Consider the following 25,343-nt stretch of genomic DNA (forward strand, 5'->3'; position numbering starts at 1 on the left):
GGCCCAGGCTAACTTGGGCCAACTTTTGTCCTGGCAGGAACAACAGCCTTGCACAACTGACTTCACCCCCACTCTTGCTCTTACTGTTGGGTGCTGCAGCCCTGCCGCACCTGGTCCACCCCCACACCCAGCTCTTGTGATTCAGCCCTGTCAAGACCTAACCTAGCCTGTCCTAGATGCACCCTGTCTAGCCAAATCTGGCATACCCCAGACCCAGTACACACCAATGCAGTCATGTCCAGCCAGATTGCTGCACCCATTCCAGCTCTCAAACTCACCACTGGGAACCACCACCCACCTGGGGTGGCTGCTTAGCTCCCCGACCAAGCTGGCTCTCATCCACAGGTCTAGTGTATGCCAGTGGTTGGTCTGACCCAGCCTAGGATAGCCCATCCCTTATCATCCTGGCCTCTCCCAGCTTACTGCAGTCCCAGTTCTTGCTGCTGGGTGCTGCAGCTTATCCCTGCCAAGTCTGCCCCCCATCCCTGGCTTTCATGCAAACTGGTAGGTTGATAGTCTAATCCATCATGGCTTGCACGCCATCCTGGCTCCTGCATATATCAGTATGCCAAGATTTGGCATGGCCCTGCCCAGTCTACCTCCTGCCCCAGAATCAATCCACACACTTGCCAGTGAATGAAGCCGTTTTGCCTGACCTGACCATCATCTGGGCCTGAATCACATGCTCACCAGTGGGAGATATAGCCCACCAGGGAAGTTTCCTGAGTTCTTCCAGGGCCAGACCCAGACCTCACATGTGCAAGTTGGTGCTAGGTCTTCACCTGGCATAATCTGCCTCCAGTGTCAACCTTTGTGTGAGGTAGTGGATGTTATTGCTTGGCCCACCCAACATCCTGTTATTGGGTGCTCCTACACGTATTGCAGCCTGGACCAGCCCAGCCTGTTCCCAACCCCAGTACCCATATGTTGTTGGTGGGGATGGGGAGAGGTTCCATGTGTAGCTCAGCCGATCACTGCCCCCAGCTCTTAAGCAAGCCATGGAAGATCTCTATCTATCTGTCCTCTCTGTAAAATCTGCCTTTCGAATAAAAACGAATGGATCTTAAAAAAAAAAAAACTCAAAAAAGAATTTTAAAGATTTTACTTATTTTCGTTGGAAAGGCAAATTTACAGAGATGAGAGACAGGAAGTTTTTTCATGCAGTGGTTCACTCCCCAAGTGACTGCAATGGTAATGGCAGGAACAACTTCTGGGTCTCCCACATGGATGCAGAGTACCAAGACTTTGAGCTGTCCTCTCCTGCTTTCCCAGGTCACAGGCAGAGAGCTGGGGAGGAAGTGGAGTGGCCAGGACACAAATTGGTGCCTATATGATATTCTAGTGCATTACTTTAGCCACTAGGCTACTGCACTGGCCCAATATATACCTGACTTTCTAATAAAAATGTTTTTAAAAATGCCTTGTAAATTAAAATATATAAATCCTTCTAAAAATTATCTGAATTCTTTTTGATAAGTACCAAATGTTTCACATGTATTTGATTAAAAATAAGAATGTAAGAATCAAGACGTTTTGTCAGTATTTTCTCTTTATAACCTGTGGATTCAGATTAGATGTAAATGCAGGAAGGGGTGTAAATATGTGATTAGGTCTCACAGGAGGTTCAGGTCGCTGGATTTACTGTTGAGAATAGGTGTTCATTTAATGTGGGTAGTTGTATTTATAATTGAAATATAAATTTCTGTGCTAGCGTCACAAATTCTTGGAACCTTTTTTTTTTTGGTAAGAGCCAACATAGTTAAAAGTCTGCCTCCCCATATGGGCACTAGGTCAGGTGCTCACTGCTGCACTTGCAGTCCAGCTCCCTGTTAATGATCCGGGAAAGCTGCAGTGGATGGCTCAAGTATTTGCCATCCTGACACCCACCTGCAAGCCCTGGAGGTGGCTCCTAGGTTCAGCCTTTGTCAGCTGTGGCCATTGCAGCCAACTGGAGAGTGAATCAGAAGATGGAAGCTCTCTAACTCTGGCTTTCAAATCATTTTGCTGATTTTTTTTTTTTAAATATTTGAAAGAGTTACGGAAGAAGTTAGAGAAAGAGATCCTGCTTCTGAAAGAGAAGTTACAGAAAGAGATCATGGTTCACTCCTCCAAAGGCCACAATGACCAGAGCTGTTCCATGCTAAACCCAGAGCTGGGAACCTCTCCTAAGCTCACAGCAGTGCAGGGCCTGGAGCTGGTTCAGAAGTGGAGTAGCATGTTGACTTGAATTCATACCCATTTGGGATGCTAGTGCTGCGGACAGAGGCTTAGCATACTAAACAATGCTGCCATCCCCTCAAATCTTTTTTTTTTTTTTTTTAATTTCTTGCTTAGTTTTATGCAGGTTTGTTCAAAAGGACCTTAGGATTTTTTCTACAAAATTTCAGTGAGATTTGATTTGAAATTACATTAAATGCTGACAAAGGACCGAGATATGTTGTCTCCAAATAATTTTTTTTGAGTTTTAGGTAGAGTTTTGTCATTGCTTATAGTTATATCTTTTACATACTTATTTTTACCTATAGGTTTATGATTATATTCTTTGCTGGTTTTAGTAGTGTGCTGTTTCCGGTTCCCCAAGTGGTGAAGTACGTAGGGAGGCTCTCGGTGTTTGTCTGCCACACAGATTGTTGCAGTTTCAGTTCAAGTCTTTCTGTGTCTTTCTTCCAGCTCTTCTCACTAATGGACATGAAGCCTCCAATCTCCAGAGCGAAAATGATTCTTATCACTAAAGCTGCTATTAAAGCTATTAAGGTAAGAATAAAAGAAATATATTTAATTTGAGACATTTTTTAAAATTTTATGTTATTCAAGCTAAGAATCTTATAAATTGAGACTTGACTCAGTAATAAACCAGCTTCTCCTAGCATCCCCACGATAATATCATGCATTTGCACTGTGATGTTGTTTTAGATTTTTTTTCCCTCTCCACTTCATTTAATTCTGGTAATAAATCAAGAGTTCATTTTATTAAAAGAAAAATTTGGGCTCCATGGGATTAAATGTCTTAACCAAGATCACATTTTAATAATTGATTTCTAAAGCTATGTTGCTTATCTCTAATTCTGTTCTTGGCCCCTCCATAATATTGTCTGGTAATGTTGCTTTATGAAACTTTTCATTGAAATGTCTAAGGAAAGGACCTTATATGTGGAACAACTTTTTTCTGTTTTAGATAGATAAGATTTGTTACTCCAGTAATTCTTCCATCTTGATTATAGGTTGTTTCTCATGACTCAGTAGCAGGAATTAAACTAAATTTTAAGACATTTGGTAATTTCTAATTATAGAGAAAAGTGTGTGGTGGAACATAACTTTTCCGTTTTCTTTTACAGCTTTATAAGCATGTAGTTCAGATAGTAGAAAAGTTCATCAAAAAGGTAACTTTCATGATTATTTATCATGCATGTATCTAATGCTATAAATTGTGATAATGTTCTAAAGACTGCCCATGGCCACGAAAGGTTTATTGTAATTGCTAGGAATTTAAACAAGAGTTTACAGCGGTGCCATTGATGGAGTGCTTACACTGATATTGAAATAAAGTGTGTCATGTTGCACAACTTTTGTCTCAGGCAGACCAATTCCCTGGGCTGACATGCCTGTTCTCCCCATTGTACTATTTGTTGACATTCAACTCACCTTGGAGTATTTTGCTCGAAATTACTTGGGAAGTAATTTGATACTTATCCCATCAGAATTAGGCCATTATTCAGTTCTGATTTGTGTGTTGTTTTGTAACTGGGTGTCAGTGTCAGTAGAGAACTGAAACTGGAAGGATCTTTGTCTTTGTCTTAGCTCCCTGGATAGTACATTTATTTTTTTAAGATTTATTTATTTTTATTGCAGAGTCAGATAGAGATAGAGAGAGGAGGAGAGACAGAGAGGAAGATCTTCTGTCCGCTGATTCACTCCCCAAGCAATGGCCAGAGCTGCGCCAATCCGAAGCCAGGCACCCAGAGCTTCCTCCTGGTGTCCCATGCGGGTGCAGGGTTTCAAGGCTTGGAGCCGTCCTTGACTGCTTTCCCAGGCCACAAGCAGGGAGCTGGAAGGGAAGTGGGGCTGCCGGGAGTAGAACCGGTGCCCATATGGGGTCCCAGCATGTTCAAGGTGAGGACTTTAGCCGCTAGGCCACCATGCCAGACCCAGTACATTTTTTTTATTATTCACAAGGCAGAGTTACAGAGAGAAGAAGAGACAAAGAGAGTGATTTCCCATCTGTTGATTCACTCTCCAGATGACCGCAACAGCCAGAGCTGAGCTAATCAAATGCCAGGAGTCTTCTCTGCGTCTTCTGCTTGCAGGGGCTAAAGGACTTTGGGCCACACTCTACTACTTTCCTGGGCCATAAACAGAGTGAGATCAGAAATGGAGCAGCCCAGTCTCAGACTTGGGCTAATGGGATGCCAGGGCACACGGTGGAGGCCCAGCCTATTATCTATGGTGCAGACCCCTGTGTAGTATATTCTAGTGCATATAAAAAAGTCTTCTCTGTTGCCTCCCTGTAGCTGAATATTTAAAATGTTTTTATCTACATATTTATCTTACCAAGAAAAGTTATTTTCTTTAGCATAAATTCCTAGCTATGGAATTTTTGACTCAAATAAGGCCTTTTTCCCCCCACTTCTATATTACATGATTGTACCTTTTTTTTCTATTAAAAATATAGAAGGGAGTGTTTCTTTGGTATGTTTCATTTTTGTCAACTTGGTGGCCCCGATGAACTCTCCCTTTTTTGTGTGTGAGGCAGGGTGCTAGCAGAGACAGGTCTTCCATCTGCTGGTCCATTCCCACATACCTACAGCAGTCTGAAGCCAGAAGCCTGGAGCTTTACCTGCTGTGTGGGTAGTGGGCCACAACACTTGGACCATCTTCTGATACTTTCCCAAGCACTTCAGCAAGGAACTGGTGGAAAGAACAGCCGGGACTCAGGCAGCTCTCTGACATTGGCTGTAGACATCATTAAGTGTTAGCTTAACCTGTTGCACTGTGACATCTACCCCCCTTTTAGTTTTTATTTCTTGAAGCTAGCATTGTGACACAGCACAGTAAGCTGCTGACTAATGCTAGCATCCCATATGATCACCTTCTCACACAAGTACCTGTTGAAGCTCTGGCTGTTGCACTTCTTAGCCAGCTCCTCCCTCGTGTCAGAAAGCAGCAGCAGATGGCACAAGCACTGGGAGTTCTCTTATGTCGCACCGTAATAGAGTGAAAATTGCTGTGATGTTAAGTTTTAAAAGTAAAAATTGATTTTTTTTTTTGAGCATAATAAATTGGAGTAGGGACTATAATTATAAGGGAGCTTATGAAAGTGGCTTAGGGATTGGAAGTGTTGAGAAATTGTTGGGAAGTTGAGGCATCCAGTCTTAGTGATCTGAGATATCAAAGAATATATTTATGTTGTGTACATCTTTGGGTATTTGGCAAGTTGGCCAAACAGGTAACGGAAACATTTCATCATTTCTAGATAGTCATTAGATTAACACATGATGTTTCATAAATGTGAGGTTAATGGATATCACATTGTCATTCCCTTTCTTTGCAGTGTAAACCAGAATACAAAGTTCCGGGATTGTATGTAATTGACTCAATTGTGCGACAGTCTCGTCATCAGTTTGGAACTGATAAGGATGTTTTTGGTCCAAGATTCTCTAAAAACATAACTGCCACATTCCAATATTTGTATCTTTGTCCATCTGAGGATAAGGTATGGTCATTAATTTTTAATTGAGTCTTGTATTCTTACAGGTTTATTAAAAAAAACCTTTTGTTTTTGTTCTTAAATTCATTTCAGCATGTGAGATAGTTGAAACCACTGGAAATTACTAGAAGAGATTTGTGCTAAATTCCATGAATTTGAAACAAAGCCCACCCAGGTTTTTCTGAAGTGATCATTTCATATTTTATCTCTTTCCTTTTTTAGTGTAAGAATCTGAGTTAGTGAGAGACAGGTTTCATTGTGCTGGTTCACGCCCCAAGTGGCTGCAGCAACTGGCCTTGGGCCAAGCTAGAGACGGGAGCCTCAAGCCTCTCCTAGGTCTCCCACATGGGTGCAAGGACCCAAGCACTTGGGCCGTTCGCCACTGCTTTCCCAGGTCTTTTTACCAGGGCCCTCGATAGGAACTACACAGCACTTGGGTGTCACACTGTCACTTGAATGGGGATTACGGCGCTGCGGGAGGTATACATGTTTTCTTAAGTGGTCTGAAAATGTTAGTGTCAGGAGTTAGCAGACTAATTATAGGAATAATTACTATATTTTTGTTTTCTCCCACACAATAGAGTAAAATAGTCCGTGTGCTGAACCTTTGGCAAAAAAATGGAGTGTTCAAAATTGAAATTATTCAACCACTTTTGGACATGGCAGCAGGAACCAGTAATGCTGCCCCAGTAACGGAAAATGTTGCCAATAATGAAGGTATGATCATATGTATCTGTGTGTTTGGTTCATGATACAATTTTAAATACACAGAAGATTTTGTGTCTGTCTATATTTTTGGAGTTTTCCTCTGAAAAGAAAATTTTTAATTTACATCTTGAAAGCTTGAATTTCTTTTTATAATTTAAAATATTCTGATACTTGTCGTACTTCAGAACCATGCACTACACGTATTATATCTTTATTTTATTTTATTTTTTTTAATATTTAATTTTTCATTTTTATTGGAAAGTCAGATATACAGAAAGGAGGAGAGACAGAGAGGAAGATCTTCCATCCGATGATTCACTCCCCAAGTGAGAGCAACAGCCGATGCTATGCCAGTCCGAAGCCAGGATCCAGGAACTTCTTCCAGGTCTCCCACACGGGTGCAGAGTCCCAAGGCTTTGGGCTGTCCTCGACTGCTTTCCCAGGCCACAAGCAGGGAGCTGGATGGGAAGTGGAGCTGCCGGGATTAGAACCAGCGCCCATATGGGATCCCAGGGCATTCAAGGCGAGACTTTAGCCACTAGGCCATGCCGCCGGGCCCTACACATATTATATCTTTTACTGTGTGTTAAACTGTTGAAATTTTACTTTAGCAAACTTAAAGTTTTTAAAGAGGGAAATTTATAGATTGACATCTTCTTGGGCCTTAACGCCCTTTTCTCCAGGCTCACCTCCACCTACAGTGAAAGTTTCTTCTGAACCCCCACAAGCTGCTCCCAACTCTCTGCCAGCTGTTCCACAGTTGCCCAGCTCTGATGCCTTTGCTGCTGTGGCTCAGCTGTTTCAGACTACGCAAGGCCAACAGGTAAATCACCTACTCCAAGGGGAAATCATGGCTAGCTGCTGATGACAGTTTTGTTTCCATTCCTCAAGAATGAACACAAGGTGGGAAATGCCTGCTTTTTTTTTTTTTTAAGATTTATTTATTTTTAGTACAAAGTCAGATATACAGAGAGGAGGAGAGACAGAGAGGAAGATCTTCCATCCGATGATTCACTCCCCAAGTGAGCCGCAACAGCTGGTACTGCGCCGATCCAAAGCCGGGAACCTGGAACCTCTTCCGGGTCTCCCACGTGGGTGCAGAGTCCCAAAGCATTGGGCTGTCCTCGACTGCTTTCCCAGGCCACAAGCAGGGAGCTGGATGGGAAGTGGAGCTTCCAGGATTAGAACCGGTGCCCATATGGGATCCCGGGACGTTCAAAGCTATAGGACTTTAGCCACTAGGCCATGCCGCCGGGCCCAATGCCTGCTTTTCAGCTAGAAAGTCTTTGACTAAGGCTAATGACAAAGATAAAAGGGAAAATGTGAAGGTGAAGGGGAAAGCACGTTTAGCTATAGCAGTACTCCTTAGAATTTTGGAGCTGTAATGTGGCCAGTGTTGTTGCTCATAATGCTAGTATTTTGGTTGAATTCAAAATCATTGGGGTTAGAAAGAATCTTGTTTTCTAGAAAGTGTACTGTTCACAGTCCAGTGTTTTCTCTTCTTGACCATCAGTATCACTGAGATTATCAGTATATGTTTTTAAAGCTACACCATGCACCTTGTATTTATAGCTAATGTTCATTCACAGCAAACTTAACCATTGGAAATGGCTTGATTTTTCTTCCAAGTTTGTATCTGTGAAAATGGAGTTGTTTTAAAGGGTTTTTTGTTTTGCTTTTTCTTTTTTTGTAGATTGACTTTTAATATTATGATTATACTTTGTTGTGTGGTTTATCAGTTTTCCCATTCTTTAAGCTTCAGCAGATCCTTCAGACTTTTCAACAGCCTCCAAAACCACAGTCTCCCGCCCTTGACAATGCTGTGATGGCTCAGGTTCAGGCTATCACAGCTCAGTTAAAGACAGCTCCTACACAACCACCTGAACAAAAAGCTGCTTTCCCCCCACCTGAACAAAAAACTGCATTTGACAAGGTACGCTTCTCTCACATAATCCATCCCACTGTTTGTATTCCTCAACTTGGAATGCGGGAACTAATCCCTTCTAGAAGCTTCTTTGGATTGTTCATTTTGCTTGTGATTTGAGGGATCCCCCTCCCATACCTTGACATCAAAGCATTGACAGTTTTTTGTAGTTATGAAAGTAAACATGCTCATTTCAAAATTTTTTCAAGAGTAAAGTAATTAAACAAGAAAACTCTTTATTAACTCCCATACTTGGAGATTATTACCATAACATTTTACTTTATATTCTTCTGATTTCTTTTGGATACATGCTTTTCTTCAGTTTGGTTGCAGTCCATACTTGCCTGTGTGGATCTTAACACTGCTTTTTCCTTTTGTTGTTCATCCTGAAGTTAATGGATTTAGAGCTGCATTTTTACTGAATGCATATTCCTTATATGGGTGATAAACATTGAAGTTGCTGTTAGAAAACTCAGTTACCATTTCTGTAATGGATTGGGTCAGTATCGTTCAGTCGCCCTGTAGTGCCTTCTGATTCTTCCATGTGCAGGAAGCCCTCCTTGAGGAAAAGGGTCCGCACAGCCTAGATCATCTTCCTGTTGATGTTTTAGCAGAAACACTCTTGTCTGCTTTATGATTATTCTACTTCTGAGGTTTTATGGTTTTGTAAAATTTATTTTTCAAATTTCACTGCAAAACTACACAAAAGTTAGAAAATCATAGAACTGTATCTTTGGTTTCATTCATCATCTCTAAAATTTGAAACTTATCAATATTCATAAGATGTAAGAACTTTATTGACCATGATCCAATTTATTGGTGGTTTTCATTGTATCTTAGTGATTTATGGATACTGATCAAAAGAATGGATAAATTTGTCGCATGCATTCTAGTAGAGGGTACAAAGTTACAAAGTGAAATGGATTTGAATGGATTTGTTTGTATATGTTCTTTCACAACTATTTCCGTGCATGTGTGGGAACCTAAATTCTTGTATATATATATATATATATATATATATATATATATATATATATATAGACTTGTTGATATTCATTCTGTGTCGTAAGTAGAACTCCCTACTTGTATTTAAAAAGAACTTTATTTTCTTTCAGTAGTTTTAAATTGTTCATGCTTGTCTATTTGTTTCCTCTGGGCTTTATTTTAAAATATGGCTCAAAATCTTTATATTTTAGAAAACAGATCTTCCATGCTCTTTTCATGTACCAGATACCTTGTGTTTCTGTGTCTCATTTATGTTGTCATACCTATTGAAATGCTTAAATGCTTTTTTTTATTCCTAGGTATTCCTCCCACTTACTCTCTTTTAAACTCTATCTGGCAATATCTGTGGTCATATATCATGGTCAGGGAACTCCAGGGTAGCAGAATCAGTGTTTGTGTCTCCAGGGAAACAGGTTGTCAGTCAGCCCATCAGGGGCCCCAGGGAAACAGGTCGTCAATCAGCCCATCAGTTAGGGGCCCCAAGGAAACAGGTCAGTCAGCCCATCAGTCAGGGGCCCCAGGGAAACGGAGCGCGTTCCTGAGAGGGGTGTCAGGGAGGCAACCAGGATTTAAATCTGTGGATAGAATGAATGGATGGTCAGGAGGAAAAAAAGAATTTTGTTTCTTAAGGAATTAACTTATAAATGTCAGGACAGGCAAGTTTGATATTTGTAGGCCAGGTCAGCAAGCTACAAGTTCAAATAAGAGTGAGCATGATAGTCCTGACTGCCAGTTCCTAGAGCAGATGGCTGAGTATGGGCTCCCTGATGTGCAGTCCACGAAGGCTCCTTTGCTGGGAGCTCTCACTTCTGTTCCCGGGTGCACCCGCTGGCTGGTGAAGGCCCACCCATAGTGGTGGGAAATCTGCTAAAGCTGTATCATAAATGAGATATAAAGAACAGGCTTTGTGCTCGCAAGGCAAAGACGTTAGCTGCTAGGTTACCATGCTGGACCCAGAAAAAGAACATTGGTTTATTATTTTATCTTTTAAGTGTTAATGTTGATTCTGTTTCCTAGGTAGCTACCAAATTTGAATTTCAATTTTAGATTGCTTGTTTGTTTTCCTTTATATTATGCTGCTAAGACTTTAAATAAAATAATTGAGTAAAAACCATGATAAGGGGCAAATTTAGCTTGTTAATTTGAGTTATAATACTAGTATTTTACTTTAGGGGATTGGCCAGTATACGTTACACAAAATTTAGGGTTAATTTTTTTTTTCCTTTTAACTGAAACGATCTATTTTAAGCTAGTTGCTGGTAATAATTTTTCTGCTTTAGTTGCTTCACAGATTTTCAGTTACCTAAAGAGCTTCTGAAGGGGCCTGGCAATGCAGCGCAGTGGATTAAGCTGCCACTTACAGTGCCAGCAGCCCGTATCAGAATAGTAGTAACTTCTATCTAATTTCCTGTTGCCTGGGAAAGCAGTAGAGGAAGGCCCGAGTGCTTGGGCTCCTGTCGTGTGGGAGACTAGCTCAGCTCTCACTGTTGTGGCCATTTTTTTTTTTTAATTGCAAAGTCAGATATATATATAGAGAGAGGAGGAGAGACAGACAAGAAGATCTTCCATCCAATGATTCATTCCCCACATGGCCACAGTGACTGGAGCTGCGCTGGTCTGGAGCCAGGACCTCTTTCAGGTCTCTCAGATGGGTTCAGGGTCCCAAGACTTTGGGTCTGTCCTCAACTGCTTTCCCAGGTCACAAGCAGGGAACTGGATGGGAAGCAGAGCTGCCGGGGTTAGAACTGGCACCCATATGGGATCCCGGTGTTTGCCAGGTGAGGACTTAAGCCGCTAGGCCACCACGCTGGGCCCTGTTGTGACCATTTGCAGTGAATGGCAGTTCTGTCTCTCTTTCTCATTGAAACAAATAATTTAAAATTTTTTTTCAAGATTTTCAGTTTTTAAGTTAAAGTTTCTGATCCTTTGAGGTAAGCTGTAAAGTTTTAAAACAGACAGTACTGTGAGATGTGACAGTTTTCGTGCCTCTGTCCTATCCTTTCTTGGTATATTCTTGAGCAGCTGTGTATTTTTCTGTATGCATTTGTAGTGATGGAATAAGTCATACCTTTCTTTGTACATTTTAGAAATAACTGAAAATACCCAACTATTTTCATGTGTATAATTTATATTCTCTGTAAATGAATATAATAACAGTTAATTGTGAAAAGCAGATAGTTGATATGTCAGGGAAAAGTGTACTGAATTGAAAGAGGAAAGTAGAATTAAAATTATATCTTTTAAAATAACACTTGTAAAATGTGTTTTTGTTGGAGTCGGCTTTCTTTGAGGTGTGTGAGAAAGCGAGACTGTACACGACGACGTGCCGGGAGTTTGCTGTGCTACAAGTCAGCAGTCCGAGTTCTAACACGAAATGTTGCCGTCCCTGTTCCAGAAGCTGCTTGATCGATTTGATTATGATGATGAGCCAGAAGCTGTGGAAGAATCGAAGAAAGAGGATGCTGTTGGGGTTGGCGCAGCTGCTACCGTCACCGCTGCTGCTGCCGCTGCTACCATCACCCCTGTCCCCACTGCTGCAGCGCCTGCCGCCGTGGCTCCTTCTGCGCCTGCCACCACAGCTCCCGCCGCCGCGGTGCCTGCTGCCGCCTCTCCTCCTCCACAGACACCCTTGTGAGTTTATTTTCTTATTTTTAATTCCTGGACGGAAGCTAATATATTGGCGAATACATGATTCATGTTAATTACCAATGCCTTGTACAGCTGTATTGCACATTTCATGATTTCATATTTTCAGTGGCTTTCCTGGAGATGCCATGCAGCAGCCAGCATACACGCAGCATCAAAATATGGATCAGTTTCAGCCTCGAATGATGGGAATGCAACAGGATCCAGTGCACCACCAGGTACAGACAGTTTTTTTAACAGCTGAGTTTCAGTAACTTAAGATCTTTTCATTTTAGGATGTATGATTTATATTTCACAGATTACTGTTATTTAACTATGACCAACTAAGTAACACAGCGCTGATAAAACTGTTGAGTTTGAGTTGCTTTTTTCTTTAGAGCAATAATGCTAAATACTATGACCTCATATCATAGTCTTAGATACTTGCTTACAGTGGGGAGAATATGGCTCTGTTTGTCCAAGCTGATGAATTTGGTTACAAAGCTTTTTCTTGCAACAGCCTTTTTTCTGTATTTCTATAAATGGTCTCAACATTCAGGTTTATAATGTGATATCTGTAATAGAAGGAACACACCTGGCGTCAGGGAGATTCAGGAAGTTAGTCATGACTTTTTCATTCAATTTGTTTCAGTGAATTCTCTCAAGTAGAGTTTGTTAAAATTGACTGCATCTAACTGGGGAGCCTTTTTTTTTTTTTTTAAAGTTTATCATACAATTCTGTATAGTCTGCCCCCATTTTCCACCTCCTGATTGATTTTTCCCATAATGTCACAACTCTTCATAAGGAGTAATAATTCCATCAGTCTGCTAGTTAAGTGTGCCCCGACATTGCTGGTACAGACAATGTCAGACAGTCCATCATTCCATTGTCTAGAAATGTCCAACACTTTCACTGGGAGTCCATCTTTTGTTTGGAAGCAGAGATGCATGTTGCGTCTTCACATCTGGATATGGTAGTCTCCATTAGTCCACCACTATACAATCCAATTTGCATGATGGATTCCTTATATTGGAGAACATATGGTATTTCTCTTTTTGTGATTAACCTATTTCACTGAGCGTATTGGTCTCTAGTTGGGACCATCTAGTTGTAAATTGTACAATTTCATTCTTTTAAAAGCCTGAATAATATTCCATGGAGTAAATGTACCACAGTTTCTTTAGCCACTCCTTTTTGGACGGGCATCTGGGTCGTTTCCATGTCTTAGCTATTGTAGATTGTGTTGTTTCTAAATAAAGGATTACAGATCCCCTTCTCATATGTAGTTTTAATTTCTTTTGGGTGTATTCCTAGCAGCGGGAGAGCTGGGTCAACGAGAGCCATTTTTTAAAAAATACTATTATTGGCTCTTCAGTGCTATGGTTAAAATAAATTTGTTTTTTGAAATATCTGTTGCTTATATCTTATACAACTACCCGTGGGAAATAAATCTTATGTATCCTTAAGTTACTGAAAAATCTCTTTACAGTGTATTCATTTTCTTAATGTGCTTATGTTCAATCCGTTCTACATAGTAGATAGTACGATTGACGTGATGATGTTACTAACTTTTTAGAGTCATTTTCTAAGTCTCTTTAAAATATGAAGAAATCCCACTGAGGTGTTTTCTAGTTTACAACTAATTTAAGAATGTTGTGTGATATTATAATTAATATAATTAACTTTTTTTTAAACCTGTGTAAGGTTTATTCCTAGGGTGAGGAATACAGATGCATGTGGGCCATGTTCAGGGGAATGGGCCAGCAAGAGAAAGGATGAGGAAGAGAGGTTTCTGCCTTCTGTGCTTTGGGGAATGAGGGGAGCTCTGTTCTGGCTATTGGTGTTTGAGTTGTACTTGCGGAGATGTAACTGTTAGAAGATTTTTTGGTAGTTGAGTATATAACTTGTTTGAACAAAGATTGTACTTCTAAAATATTAGTGTTTACTATCATTGCTTTTTCCTGTGAAAAGTTTACTAAAGATACTGTAACAAATTAGTTAAGAAGTTTCTAGATTAAAATTTGTGAAAGCTACCACTTAAATCTATTCCTATACTTTGTTTAAACATGAAAGGTCCCACTGCCTCCTAATGGACAGGTGCCGGCTTACGGGATTCTTCCGGCACCGTTTGCTCCCATGGCTCAGCCTGTGATGACGCCAGCTCCGCCAGGGCAGCAGCCTTTCCAAGCTGCTGCTTTTCAGGCACAAAGTGACCCACATACACAGAAGCCTCATCAGCAGGTGGGTTTCCTTCTGTTACTGATGATCATTATGGCTGCCTTGACTTCAATGTTAAGTTCCTGTTTATTTTTTCTTTTTTTTTTTTTTTAATGCAAAGTCAGTCCTTGGGCACCTAGTAAACCTCTGTGCTCCAAGTTTTTTCCTGAGGAAGTAGTATACCACTACCAATTTCCACATTCTGTAAGGATAGTGAGAAAAGCATAGAAGGCTTAATCACTACCAGCTCCCTATGGTAGGTGATGATTTTTTTTTTTTTTTTAAGATTTATTTATTTTTATTACAAAGTCAGATATACAGAGAGAGGAGAGACAAAGAGGAAGATCTTCCATCCGATGATTCACTCCCCAAGTGAGCCGCAAGGGCCGGTGCGCACCAATCCGAAGCCAAGGCCGAGAACCTGGAACCTCTTCCAGGTCTCCCACACGGGTGCAGTGTCCCAAAGCTTTGGGCTGTCCTCGACTGCTTTCCCAGGCCACAAGCAGGGAGCCGGATGGGAAGTGGAGCTGCTGGGATTAGAACCGGCGCCCATATGGGATCCCGGGGCGTGTTCAAGGCGAGGACTTTAGCCGCTAGGCCATGCCGCCGGGCCCAGGTGATGGTTTATTAGAATGGGCTGCATTTTACCTAATTTCCAGAGATATCTCTTCCAATCCCATCAGCCACATTAAATTTTTTTTTTCAGTGATGGTCAGGTCAGGTAATTTGGTCCCAGGTATAATACCAAAAGAGAGTTGCTTTAGGGAAGATGGAGGATGTTTTCACCAGAGCATTTGTTTAGTTAAATATTTGTCCTCTGACCTAATTTCCACAGTTCTTACCTAATGATTTGTTTTGTTTAAGGAAATGGAAGTAGAACAACCTTGTATTCAAGAGGTTAAACGACATATACCTGAAAACCGAAAGTCGAGATCTAGGTCAGCATCCAGGTAATTTATAGAAAATATGGTTAAAACCCCCTATGTCTTAACGACATGGAGGTGTAAATCAGATGGTATTCTTCAGATACTTGGAGTGTTAATAGGTAAAGAATCCAAGGTCAGTCTTTACCCATGTTTCTTCCTTTTGTTTGAATGACATATGTGATGTTAGAAGAATTACATGTTCAGAGTTCCTGTACAAGCAGCAAAAGTGGAAGAATAGCAATGCTGGTTTGGATTAATTTATTAGTTACTTGTATAAAAAGAAACTGGTGACATAGTTGGATCTGTGCACTTTGTGTGGAGACAAAAATTGAATCTTCATTCTTTTAAAGTTTTTTATTTGAAAGAGAAACAGAGAAAAGAATGAGATCTGCCATCCACAGTTTCACTCCTCATGACCAGAATGGCCAAGGTTGGGCCAGGCTGAAACCAAAAGCTTGGAACTCCATCTGGGTCTGGCATGTGGATTACCAGTCATCTTCCACTGCTTTCTTTTCCCAGGCGCGTTAGCTGGGCGCCACATCAGAAGTGGGACAGCCAGAATTCTGACTGCTGCCTTGGTGCTGGCCCCAGGATGGAGTTTCTGGCTTCTACTTTTGCCTGAGCTTGGTACCAGATACTGTATTCATTTGCGAAGTGAACAGCAGCTAGCACATCTCTCTGTTGTCTGCCTGCCTAACTCCGTTCAAGTAAATAAATAAATTTTGAAGTGTGTATTACTACAGAAAAGACTTGACTGAGCAGAAAGATAATAGCATCATGATGTCTCAGCAGTGGAAATTAACAGCTAATTCTGCAAGGGAGTAACTTTTTTTTTAAGATTTATTCATTTTTATTACAAAGTCAGATATACAGAGAGGAGGAGATATAGGGAGGAAGACCCTCCGTCCGATGATTAACTCCACAAGTGAGCGCAATGGCTGGTGTTGTGCCAATCTGAAACCAGTAGCCAGGAAGTTCCTCCAGGTCTCCCACACGGGTACAGGATCCCAAGGCTTTGGGCTGTTCTCGACTGCTTTCCCAGGCCACAAGCAGGGAACTGGATGGGAAGCGGAGCTGCCGGGATTAGAACTGGCGCCCATATGGGATCCTGGAGTGTGCAACAAGGACTTTAGCAACTGGGCGATGCCACCGGGCCCAAGGGAGTGAATCGATGGAGTACCCAGGATGGCAGTGTTACTTATTTAAGTTATGCTTATGCTTTCTAACTTAAGACATTTTGATTACTTTCCAGCTGTTATTGTGTTACATAAACATTAAGTTGCCTATTTGTATTTTAAAAATTGATATATACTCAATGTTTTCTACTTTATCTCTATGTGTTATCTGTTCTCCTTCATAAAAACACCAGGTCACCAAAAAGGAGGCGATCTAGATCCGGTTCTAGATCTCGGCGGTCTCGCCATCGACGTTCTCGATCTCGCTCCAGGGACAGGCGCCGGCACTCTCCTCGCTCTCGGTCCCAAGAAAGACGGGATCGAGAGAAGGAGAGAGAACGCAGACAAAAGGGCCTTCCTCAGATCAAAACAGAAACTGCCAGTGGTAAATCAACCTTAACAATCAAATTGCCTGCATCAAATTGTTTTCATTTCATGGGCTTAAAATAATTTATTGCTATTAGAAATGCCATAAGTTAAGTGTATTCTCAATACTACTCTGGTGGATTTTGTTTGTTGATGCGGTCATGTAGGGCTTAATAGGTAGGCCAGTAGGAGGTGTGCACGTACAGCCAGCTGTACATCTAGCAAGGAGAGAACCAAACCCACAGCGATGAGTGACAGCTTCTGCCACTATCTAGAGGTTGTATTGTGGCATAGCCAGTACAACCCCCACCTGTAATCCTGGCATGCCATAAGAGCGCTTTAGCTCTCTGCTAATGGCTTGGGGAAAACATCATAGGGTGGCTGAAGCACTTGGACCTCTATTATATACCTGGGAGACCAGGAGGAGGCTCCTGGCTCCTTGGCTGAGCCCTGTCCCTTGTGCCAGTAGGGGGAGTGAACCAACAGGTGGAAAGTATCTCTCTCAAAGTTTAGCTTTCATATAGTCAATCAGTTTTTGAACAGTGAGATATAAAGGGCCTGGTGTAATGGCCTAGTGGCTAAGTCCTTGCTTTGCGTGCACTGGAATCTGTATGGGTACCCATTTGTATCCCGGCTGCTGCACTTCCATCCAGCTCCCTGTTTGTGCCCTGGGAAAGCAGAAGAGGATGACCCATAGCTGTGGGAGACCAGGAAGAAGCCTGCTCCTGGCTTCATATCAGCTCATCTCTGACCATTGGGGCCCCTCAGGGAGTGAACCAGCAAATGAAAGATATTTCTCTCTCTCCTTCTCTGTAAATCTGACTTTCCAATAAAAATAAATCTTTTTTTAAGAAAAGGTTGTAATGTTTAAAAAAATCATCATCTAGTTTTGCTGTATATAGTGGATAGACTATTTTTCTAAACTAGTTATTACTGATTGACCATTTGCATAGTATATTATCTCCTGAATCATGAAAATGCTTTCTGAATATAGATAGGTGTGTTAAAGATATTCTTCTAACAAATACTGTTTAAATCTTAATTCATAATATGAGTGGGTCTTCAGAAAAATTCATGGGGGTCTGTATTATGAAAAAAATTGCCTGGATTTCTTTCAGGTTATTTTTTGTTGCGGTGTGTGTGATTCAACACCAAAGTAACATACTTGAATAGGATCTAATTTGAGGCATTAAGACATCAGTTTGGAAATTATTCCAATCAGAACAAAGTCATCTGTGCCAACAAGGAAGCAAGAAGGAACGTCAGATTTATGTTTGGAAGCTTGGGTGAAAGAATGGTAGGGTGAGATTGTTGGCACTTAACCAAGATTGTGGGGACAGTTGCTCAAAGAGATCATCATTTCCAGATGTAGAATTCGCTTCAGCAACAGATCATGATATCAGCTTGCAGTTTGCTTGTGTCTTAATTGAAACTGGTGGTTAACAACAGTAACAGGAGCACACATCAGTAGAAATCTTGGCTGCTTCAATTTATGCAGCTCTTAAAAAAAAAAAAATAAAGACCCACAAACCTCTGTTCCATGAATGGTAGAACTGTCCTGAACACATCAGCTGTGGACAAGAGCAGAACTTTGAATGGAAATGTGCAGTTAAGTGAGGTCATGTTTGGTGAAACACGGCTAGTTTTGGTTTTTGCTCACATTTTAGTGCCTTTTTTTTTTAAATTATTTGAAGGATGTTCCATCCAGTGATCCATTCCCAAATGGCCACAGTTGGCCAGAGCTGAGCCAGTCTGGAGTCAGGAGTTAGGAGCTTCTTCCAGGTCTCCCGTGTGAGTACCGGGGTCTAACCATTAGAGCCATTATCTGCTGCCCTGAAAGACACATTGCCAGGGAGTTAGACTGGAAATGGAGTAGGGATCCAGCCAGCACCCATCCAGGATGCCGGCACTACGGTGGGCAGCTTTACCAAATATGCCACAGCACCAGCCACAAAACATGACTTAAAAGAAGTAGCCCCCAAGAAGGAATTGGTCTGGTCAGAGCAGAGGAAGGGCCATCAGGAATGCATGCCATAGTGTTTATTTTGGGAGAGGCTCCAGGCATTTTGTTATTGAAGGACCAAAGAGCAACAACATCTGCCCAGTTAGAGTTTTGAGAATGTTAGCTAAAGTGTTCCAGGACAGCTTCCCAGGGGAGCCCGTCTCTAGCATGATGCTGCTGCTCAAATAAAGGCAGTTTTATCAGAATTTTGACAGCAAATTGCTAGGTATCTACCTTGTACTCCTAATTGGGCACTTTCTGACTTGTTTCCTAATTTTATTTGTTTATTAAAGATTTTATGTATTTATTTGAAAGGCAGAGTTAGAAGAGACAGAGATCTTTACATCTGTTGGTTTACTCCCCAGATGACCACAGTGCCCTGGACTGGGCCAGATCAAAGCCAGGAAGTCACAGATCCTCCCTTGAGTGCCTGAAACCAACTGCTTGAGCAGCACCTCTTCCCTCCCAGAGTGCATGCACTTCAGGAGGAAGCTTAAGTGGGGACTGTGAAGCTGAGAAATCCAGGAGTTCGCATCTGGGTTGGTAATCAAGAGACTTAGGCTAGTGTCTGCTATTGACTGGCGGAGTGACCTTGGCCCATCTGCTGCTCCTCTGGCCTCCATTGTTATGGATGAAATCTTTAAGTCTTCACAAAAAATTCAGTTTTTCCAACTCATGTGTAACTTTAATGATCCTGGTTCCATTTCTGGAGGTATTAGCAATTTTCAGAATGTTTTAAATGTGTGTGATTTACTGTTTAAACACTTGATATAATAATGTAATTCATGTTATGCCTAATGCTACTTACTAAATGTGAACATCTTTGTGATTGTAATTTATTTTTTAAGTTTGCAGTACTACACTTTGGGTAGGACAGCTGGACAAAAGGACTACTCAGCAGGATGTTGCCAGTCTCCTAGAAGAGTTTGGTCCAATTGAATCGATCAATGTGAGTATATGGTAACTACATAGATGCACTAGTGTCATCGTGCTTGAGACTGGGGCTTATAAAACATGTGACTACAGTTCAGTGTTCTGAGACAACATTTAGTATTTTCTACATTTAACTTTTCTTGGATATCCAAATTTAACTTAAAACCCTTTTCTAGGAATATCTTTATATAACTGAACTTGGAGTAGTCAGATGAAACAGACATTGAATTCCCTGCTTGTAACATAAATTTTTTAACTTTAACTGTTGCAGCACTAGGAGGTAATTACCTAGGATCATATCTTACTGCTCTTTGATTTTGTTCTTTTGTACTGCTAAACTGTTCTGGATCAGATGATTCCTCCCAGAGGTTGTGCCTACATCGTGATGGTTCATAGACAAGACGCTTATCGGGCACTGCAGAAACTGAGCCGAGGGAACTATAAAGTGAACCAGAAATCCATAAAGGTAAAGTTGGTAAACTTTTAAAATAATTTTGAAAGACATATTGGAAGTTATTTATATGGTTTTTTCAAATCCCATGTGGCTGCCAGCTCATGTTGCTGAGGCTCCGCTTCCCGTCCAGCTCCCTGCTTGTGGCCTGGAGAAACAGCAGAAGATGGACTGAGTCCTTGGGAACCTGCACTCATATGAGAAACCTAGACGAAGCTTCTAGCTCCTGACTTGATTGGCTCAGCTCTGGCCATTGTAGCCATTTAGGGAATGAGCCAACAGATGAAAGATCTGTATCTCTCTCCTTTCTGTAAATCTGCCTTTCCAATAAAAACAAATCTTTTTTAAGGATGTAATAAATCCTTAGGCGGTTAATTTTCCAGTTAGTGAGTTTGAGTGGACTATGAATGATGTGAGAATTATACAGATGGCCTTTGGCAGAGAAGTGACTCCGCATCTCTGCCTTCAAAGAACTGTCTATTAATTAACATGAAATTGTAAATGTTAGCATGCCAGAATTTTTTTCCTAAAAGATTATTTATTTTACTTGAAAGACTTAGAGAGAGAGAATCATCCTCCACTACTTTCCTAATTTTTAGATAAGGAGCTGGTTGGGAAGTGGGGCAGTCAAGACTGGAACCTATGCCCATTGTAGGTGGATTAGCCTGTTGTGCCACTGTGCTGGCCCCACCGAATGCTTGTTTCGTTTATGTAAATAGTTTCCTCAAACATGCTTAATTTGTACATTAAAATAATGTCATTTAGTAATATCTTTTGTCTTACTAAAAATACTTGCCTATTTCACATTTTTGTTTTTAGTAATAGCTATCTAGTCTTAGAATTAACTGAAAATACTTAACCAAAGATACAGGGGAGAATGTGTAATATCATCGGTATTACATTAAGGTGCTTCCACAGTGTTCTTAATGAGCTTTTCCCAAAATTACTGGGCTATACAACAAACTTCAACCTTTCACTGATAGACTTTTTCCTTTTCTGAGTTTCATACTAGATGAGTTTAGGGATGGCATGTTGTAAGGTAATTGGTCAGTAACAGATGCCAATGAAATTTTTCATCCTAGAACAAATAAGGAAACCAATTCCATGGCAAGATAAGGCTTTGTGTGAGATTCTGGGAATAGAGGTGGTTTGGTTGTGCTGCCGTGCTGCCGTGCTGCTTGCTGCCAAAGTTGGAATAACTGTGATAGAGAATAATGAGATCTCAGATCTTACAACCATCTCTCTTTCATTTTATATTTTCATGAATGATAAAATAGATCGCCTGGGCCTTGAACAAAGGGATAAAGGCGGATTATAAGCAGTATTGGGATGTGGAGCTTGGAGTTACTTATATTCCATGGGACAAAGTCAAGCCGGAGGAACTAGAGAGTTTTTGTGAAGGAGGCATGCTGGACGGTGATACACTTAACCCAGGTAAAGCACTGTTTATAATATTTTATAGCATAGAACAAATGTCCTGTTTATTGTTTTCATTGGAAAGTTCATTATATAAAGTGTGAACTACATGCTGGTCTCTCCATTGTTAAATAATGATGTAGTGATTAATAAGGTCAAGATAGTGGGAGAAATGTGAACACGTGTGAAAGCATTACTGGTATGGGCCTGGCACGGTAGACTAGCAGCTGGAGTCCTTTCCTTGCACACACCGGGATCCCGTATGGGTGCAGGTTCAAGTTCCGGCAGTCCCACTTCCCATCCTGCTCCCTGATTGTGGCCTGTGAAAACAGTTGAGAACAACCCAAGGCCTTGGGACCCTGTACCTGCACTGGAGATCTGGAGGAGGCTCTTGGCTCCTGGCTTCGAATGGGCTAACCTCCGTCTGTTGCAGCCACTTCGGGAGTAACTAGCAGACAGAGGGTCTTCCTCTCTGTCTCTTCTCTCTGTTTATCTGATTTTCCAATAGAAACAAATGAATCTTGTAAAATAATAATAATAATAATAATTACTCATGTGGGTTTAACTGTTCGTTTCAGAATCAAGTAGGCTGAACTTTTCCTGTGAGCACTGAAGAGATCCATTTGGTTTTAAACTGAGCGTATTTGTGTCATCATTTTAACCCAGTGCTTCATAATAACTTTTGCAAATTCTAAGTATGCAGATATGCTTATGCTTGTGGGCAAATGTTAGATTGAGAGATTACAGTTTGGAAAGTAGCAGAACATACAGATACGACTGGGAGAATGACAGCAGGAATATTACAGGATGGCATGGGAAAGTATATGAATATTTAAAAGAAACTTCAAGCAGTAGTTGATGGTTGGGAAGCAAAAGGAACTGACTCCATACCATGCTGTCCCCTCATCTCACCTCCCTCCCTCTCTGACGCCTTCACGTGTAGCCGGAGCTGAGTTGGTGTGCAGGGATACAGGCATCAGCGCCTTGCTCCATGTGCCAGTCATCTGGGAGCCTGTGTACTGGGGGATCCTGGACCTCGGGGTCCAGTAGAGGGTTTCTAGAACAAGTTGGGAACATAAGAGAATCTGATGGAAAGCAGACCCAGAGGACAGATCAGAAAGTTTTCTGTTTTCACTTGAGCCCATCATAATGTGACAATAAATTGCAATTTACCTTATTCTTTAGTATTAGGGCAAATTTGTTCAGGAAATGCTAGGTGTTTCTTGTCCTTTTAAAAATACTTAAATTGAAATAAGGCATATTTGGGCCCGGCGGCGTGGCCTAGTGGCTAAAGTCCTTGCCTTGAACACGCCCCGGGATCCCATATGGGCGCCGGTTCTAATCCCGGCAGCTCCACTTCCCATCCGGCTCCCTGCTTGTGGCCTGGGAAAGCAGTCGAGGACGGCCCAAAGCTTTGGGACCCTGCACCCGCGTGGGAGACCTGGAAGAGGTTCCAGGTTCCTGGCCTTGGATCGGTGCAGCACCGGCCCTTGCGGCTCACTTGGGGAGTGACTCAATGGACGGAAAATCTTCCTGTCTCACCTCTTCTCTGTATATCTGACTTTGTAATAAAAATAAATAAATCTTAAAAAAAAAAAAGAAATAAGGCATATTTGTGGTGAAGAATGTGGACTGTAGAAAAATAGATGTGTGCGGGTTGAATTTGTCCCTGCCACTTACGAGAAAGTTGACCTTCGACACATTATCTTTGTAAAGTGGGAATAATAAAACTGCCTGATTAAAGGACCTTCATAGGAGTGCCTGACCAAGGCATGAGTTCTGTATGTTTTATAGTGTTACTCATGAAATAATCGCTGTAAGTAACATTAGCATAGGACCTTCTTTAATAAATATTAATGGAGCACTTTTCATTTCTGAATTTAAAAGTGTAAGCTGAAGTAGTAAACACTTATTATTAAACATTTTTCATTTCTCTTAGACTGGAAAGGAATTCCCAAGAAGCCTGAAAATGAAGTTGCTCAAAATGGAGGTGCAGAAACGTCACACACAGAAACAGTATCCCCCATACCTAAACCTCTGCCTGTGCCTGTCCCTCCGATGCCTGTTCCTGCACCTATAACTGTGCCACCTCCACAGGTGAGGATAATTACACTGAAGTGACGGGTCCCCTTAGAAAGCTTGTTGTCACTGCATGCCTGTATCCATAGCCAAAATCAGGAGGATATAAACGTCCTTATGGCTTTTTATATTTTGGTATATCAGGTCTGTTACTTACAAATTCTCACTTTTCATGAGTGTTAACAGAGCCAGAATGTATCCGCTTATATCTGGCTTATTCAGTATATTACCTGGCAATGTCCTGGACATGAGATGCAAACTTACAAATCATAACAAGTCTTACTCCCCTGTTACCCCCCAGACAGCTTTTTTTTTTTCCCTTATAATCTTCAGCTTGGGTGGTACCATCATGGTGTATGATTAATAGATGATCCAAGGCTGTTTAGTAACTTGGAAACCATATGACATAAAGGTATATTTAAATAGTATCTGCTCTCTGGTCAACCAATGAATTTCTTCAAGAGTGGAAACAAAGTTCAGGTTCTGGGAGATGGGGGTTGATGGTCCAGTTCCTTTACTTACACTCTGCAGTGTGGCATTGGAGCAAGTCTAGCTCAGAGCTTCTGTTGGTGTGTAAATTCCCTTTGCTGATACTGGCTCTAGTGTTTGTCCTGTGTCAGAGTTGTTTTGAGGATAAAATGAGGTACTGTATTGAGCATGTTTCCTGCTAAATAATCAAGGACCTTCCGGTGAGAATTATAATAGTTGTCCCATAAAACAGTTCTGTTCTGTCTGATGTGCTGGAATTGATGTAACCTGGCAGTGATCTTCACTGCTGCGAGCTGCAGCGGCATGCCCGAGTTCAGCTCCTGCCTCTGCTGCCTGGAGCTGCCCACCAACACAGACCTGGAGGCAGCAATTGGATAGCTCAAGTGATGCCCGTCCTCCTGGGAGATCAGATGGCTCCCCTGGCTCGCTAGCCCCAGACTCATCTCAGTCACCGCTCTGACTGCCTCAAAAAGAATCAAATCTGAGCTATCACAAAACTGAGTTGCGTATCTTGATTTTTCTCAAGAGGAAAGTGATAGGGTTTTTTACATGCTTACCTGTGATATTTTAAAAATAAACTCCCCAGGGCCCGGCGGCGTGGCCTAGCGGCTAGGGTCCTCACCCTGAACGCGCCGGGATCCCATGTGGGTACCGGTTCTAATCCCGGCAGCTCCACTTCCCATCCAGCTCCCTGCTTGTGGCCTGGGAAAGCAGTCAAGGACGGCCCAATGCCTTGGGACACTGCACCCACATGGGAGACCCGGAAGAGGTTCCAGGTTCCCGGCATCGGATCGGCGCAGCACCGGCCCGTTGCGGCTCACTTGGGGAGTGAATCATCGGACGGAAGATCTTCCTCTCTGTCTCTCCTCCTCTCTGTATATCTGACTTTGTAATAAAAATAAATAAATCTTTAAAAAAAAAAAAAAATAATAATCTCCCCAAATTGGCAGACTCTTTAGTTGACCTTCTGGCTGGATATGCCCCTTGCAGTGCAGGTTCCAAGAAAAATTCGACACATATCAGCACTCTTTTGAAGAAACCTTAATCATCTTTTTAAAAATTCATTTTTTTCCCCTTTTCAAACAATATTTTCTGTAAATTAATTGTGTCAGGCTTAAACACTTAAAATGTGTCACCATTTAAATTCCCGTAATTGTGAGGTTCACACCACTTTAGAGTTGAAAATACTTGATTGAGGTCAAATAAGCAGCTAAGAGAGAAGAGAGGCAGTGGGTTCTATAAGCTGGGATCCTGGTTGCCGACGTCGATTGGCAGGTAGTTTGCTTGCAGGTGTATTTCCCCAGGTTATTTCAGTAGAAGGT

The 25,343-nt window shown here is 41.6% G+C and overlaps 1 protein-coding gene across 1 annotated transcript in view; it reads left to right on the forward strand.

The window, feature by feature from the left end:
* SCAF4 (SR-related CTD associated factor 4) overlaps positions 1-25,343 on the forward strand; it is a 56,528-nt gene that overhangs the window by 15,417 nt on the left and 15,768 nt on the right. The window contains exons 2-16 of the mRNA XM_058661712.1: positions 2,671-2,754; positions 3,336-3,380; positions 5,549-5,710; positions 6,286-6,421; positions 7,096-7,235; positions 8,169-8,345; positions 11,737-11,972; positions 12,097-12,205; positions 14,041-14,208; positions 15,049-15,134; positions 16,480-16,670; positions 19,502-19,602; positions 19,939-20,052; positions 21,315-21,471; positions 23,393-23,550. Coding sequence (XP_058517695.1) covers positions 2,671-2,754; positions 3,336-3,380; positions 5,549-5,710; positions 6,286-6,421; positions 7,096-7,235; positions 8,169-8,345; positions 11,737-11,972; positions 12,097-12,205; positions 14,041-14,208; positions 15,049-15,134; positions 16,480-16,670; positions 19,502-19,602; positions 19,939-20,052; positions 21,315-21,471; positions 23,393-23,550 — 2,064 coding nt within the window. The remainder of the gene's footprint in view (positions 1-2,670; positions 2,755-3,335; positions 3,381-5,548; positions 5,711-6,285; positions 6,422-7,095; positions 7,236-8,168; positions 8,346-11,736; positions 11,973-12,096; positions 12,206-14,040; positions 14,209-15,048; positions 15,135-16,479; positions 16,671-19,501; positions 19,603-19,938; positions 20,053-21,314; positions 21,472-23,392; positions 23,551-25,343) is intronic.

Source organism: Ochotona princeps, chromosome 3 (assembly GCF_030435755.1).
Source record: "Ochotona princeps isolate mOchPri1 chromosome 3, mOchPri1.hap1, whole genome shotgun sequence".
In the NCBI taxonomy this organism is placed as follows: Eukaryota; Metazoa; Chordata; class Mammalia; order Lagomorpha; family Ochotonidae; genus Ochotona; species Ochotona princeps.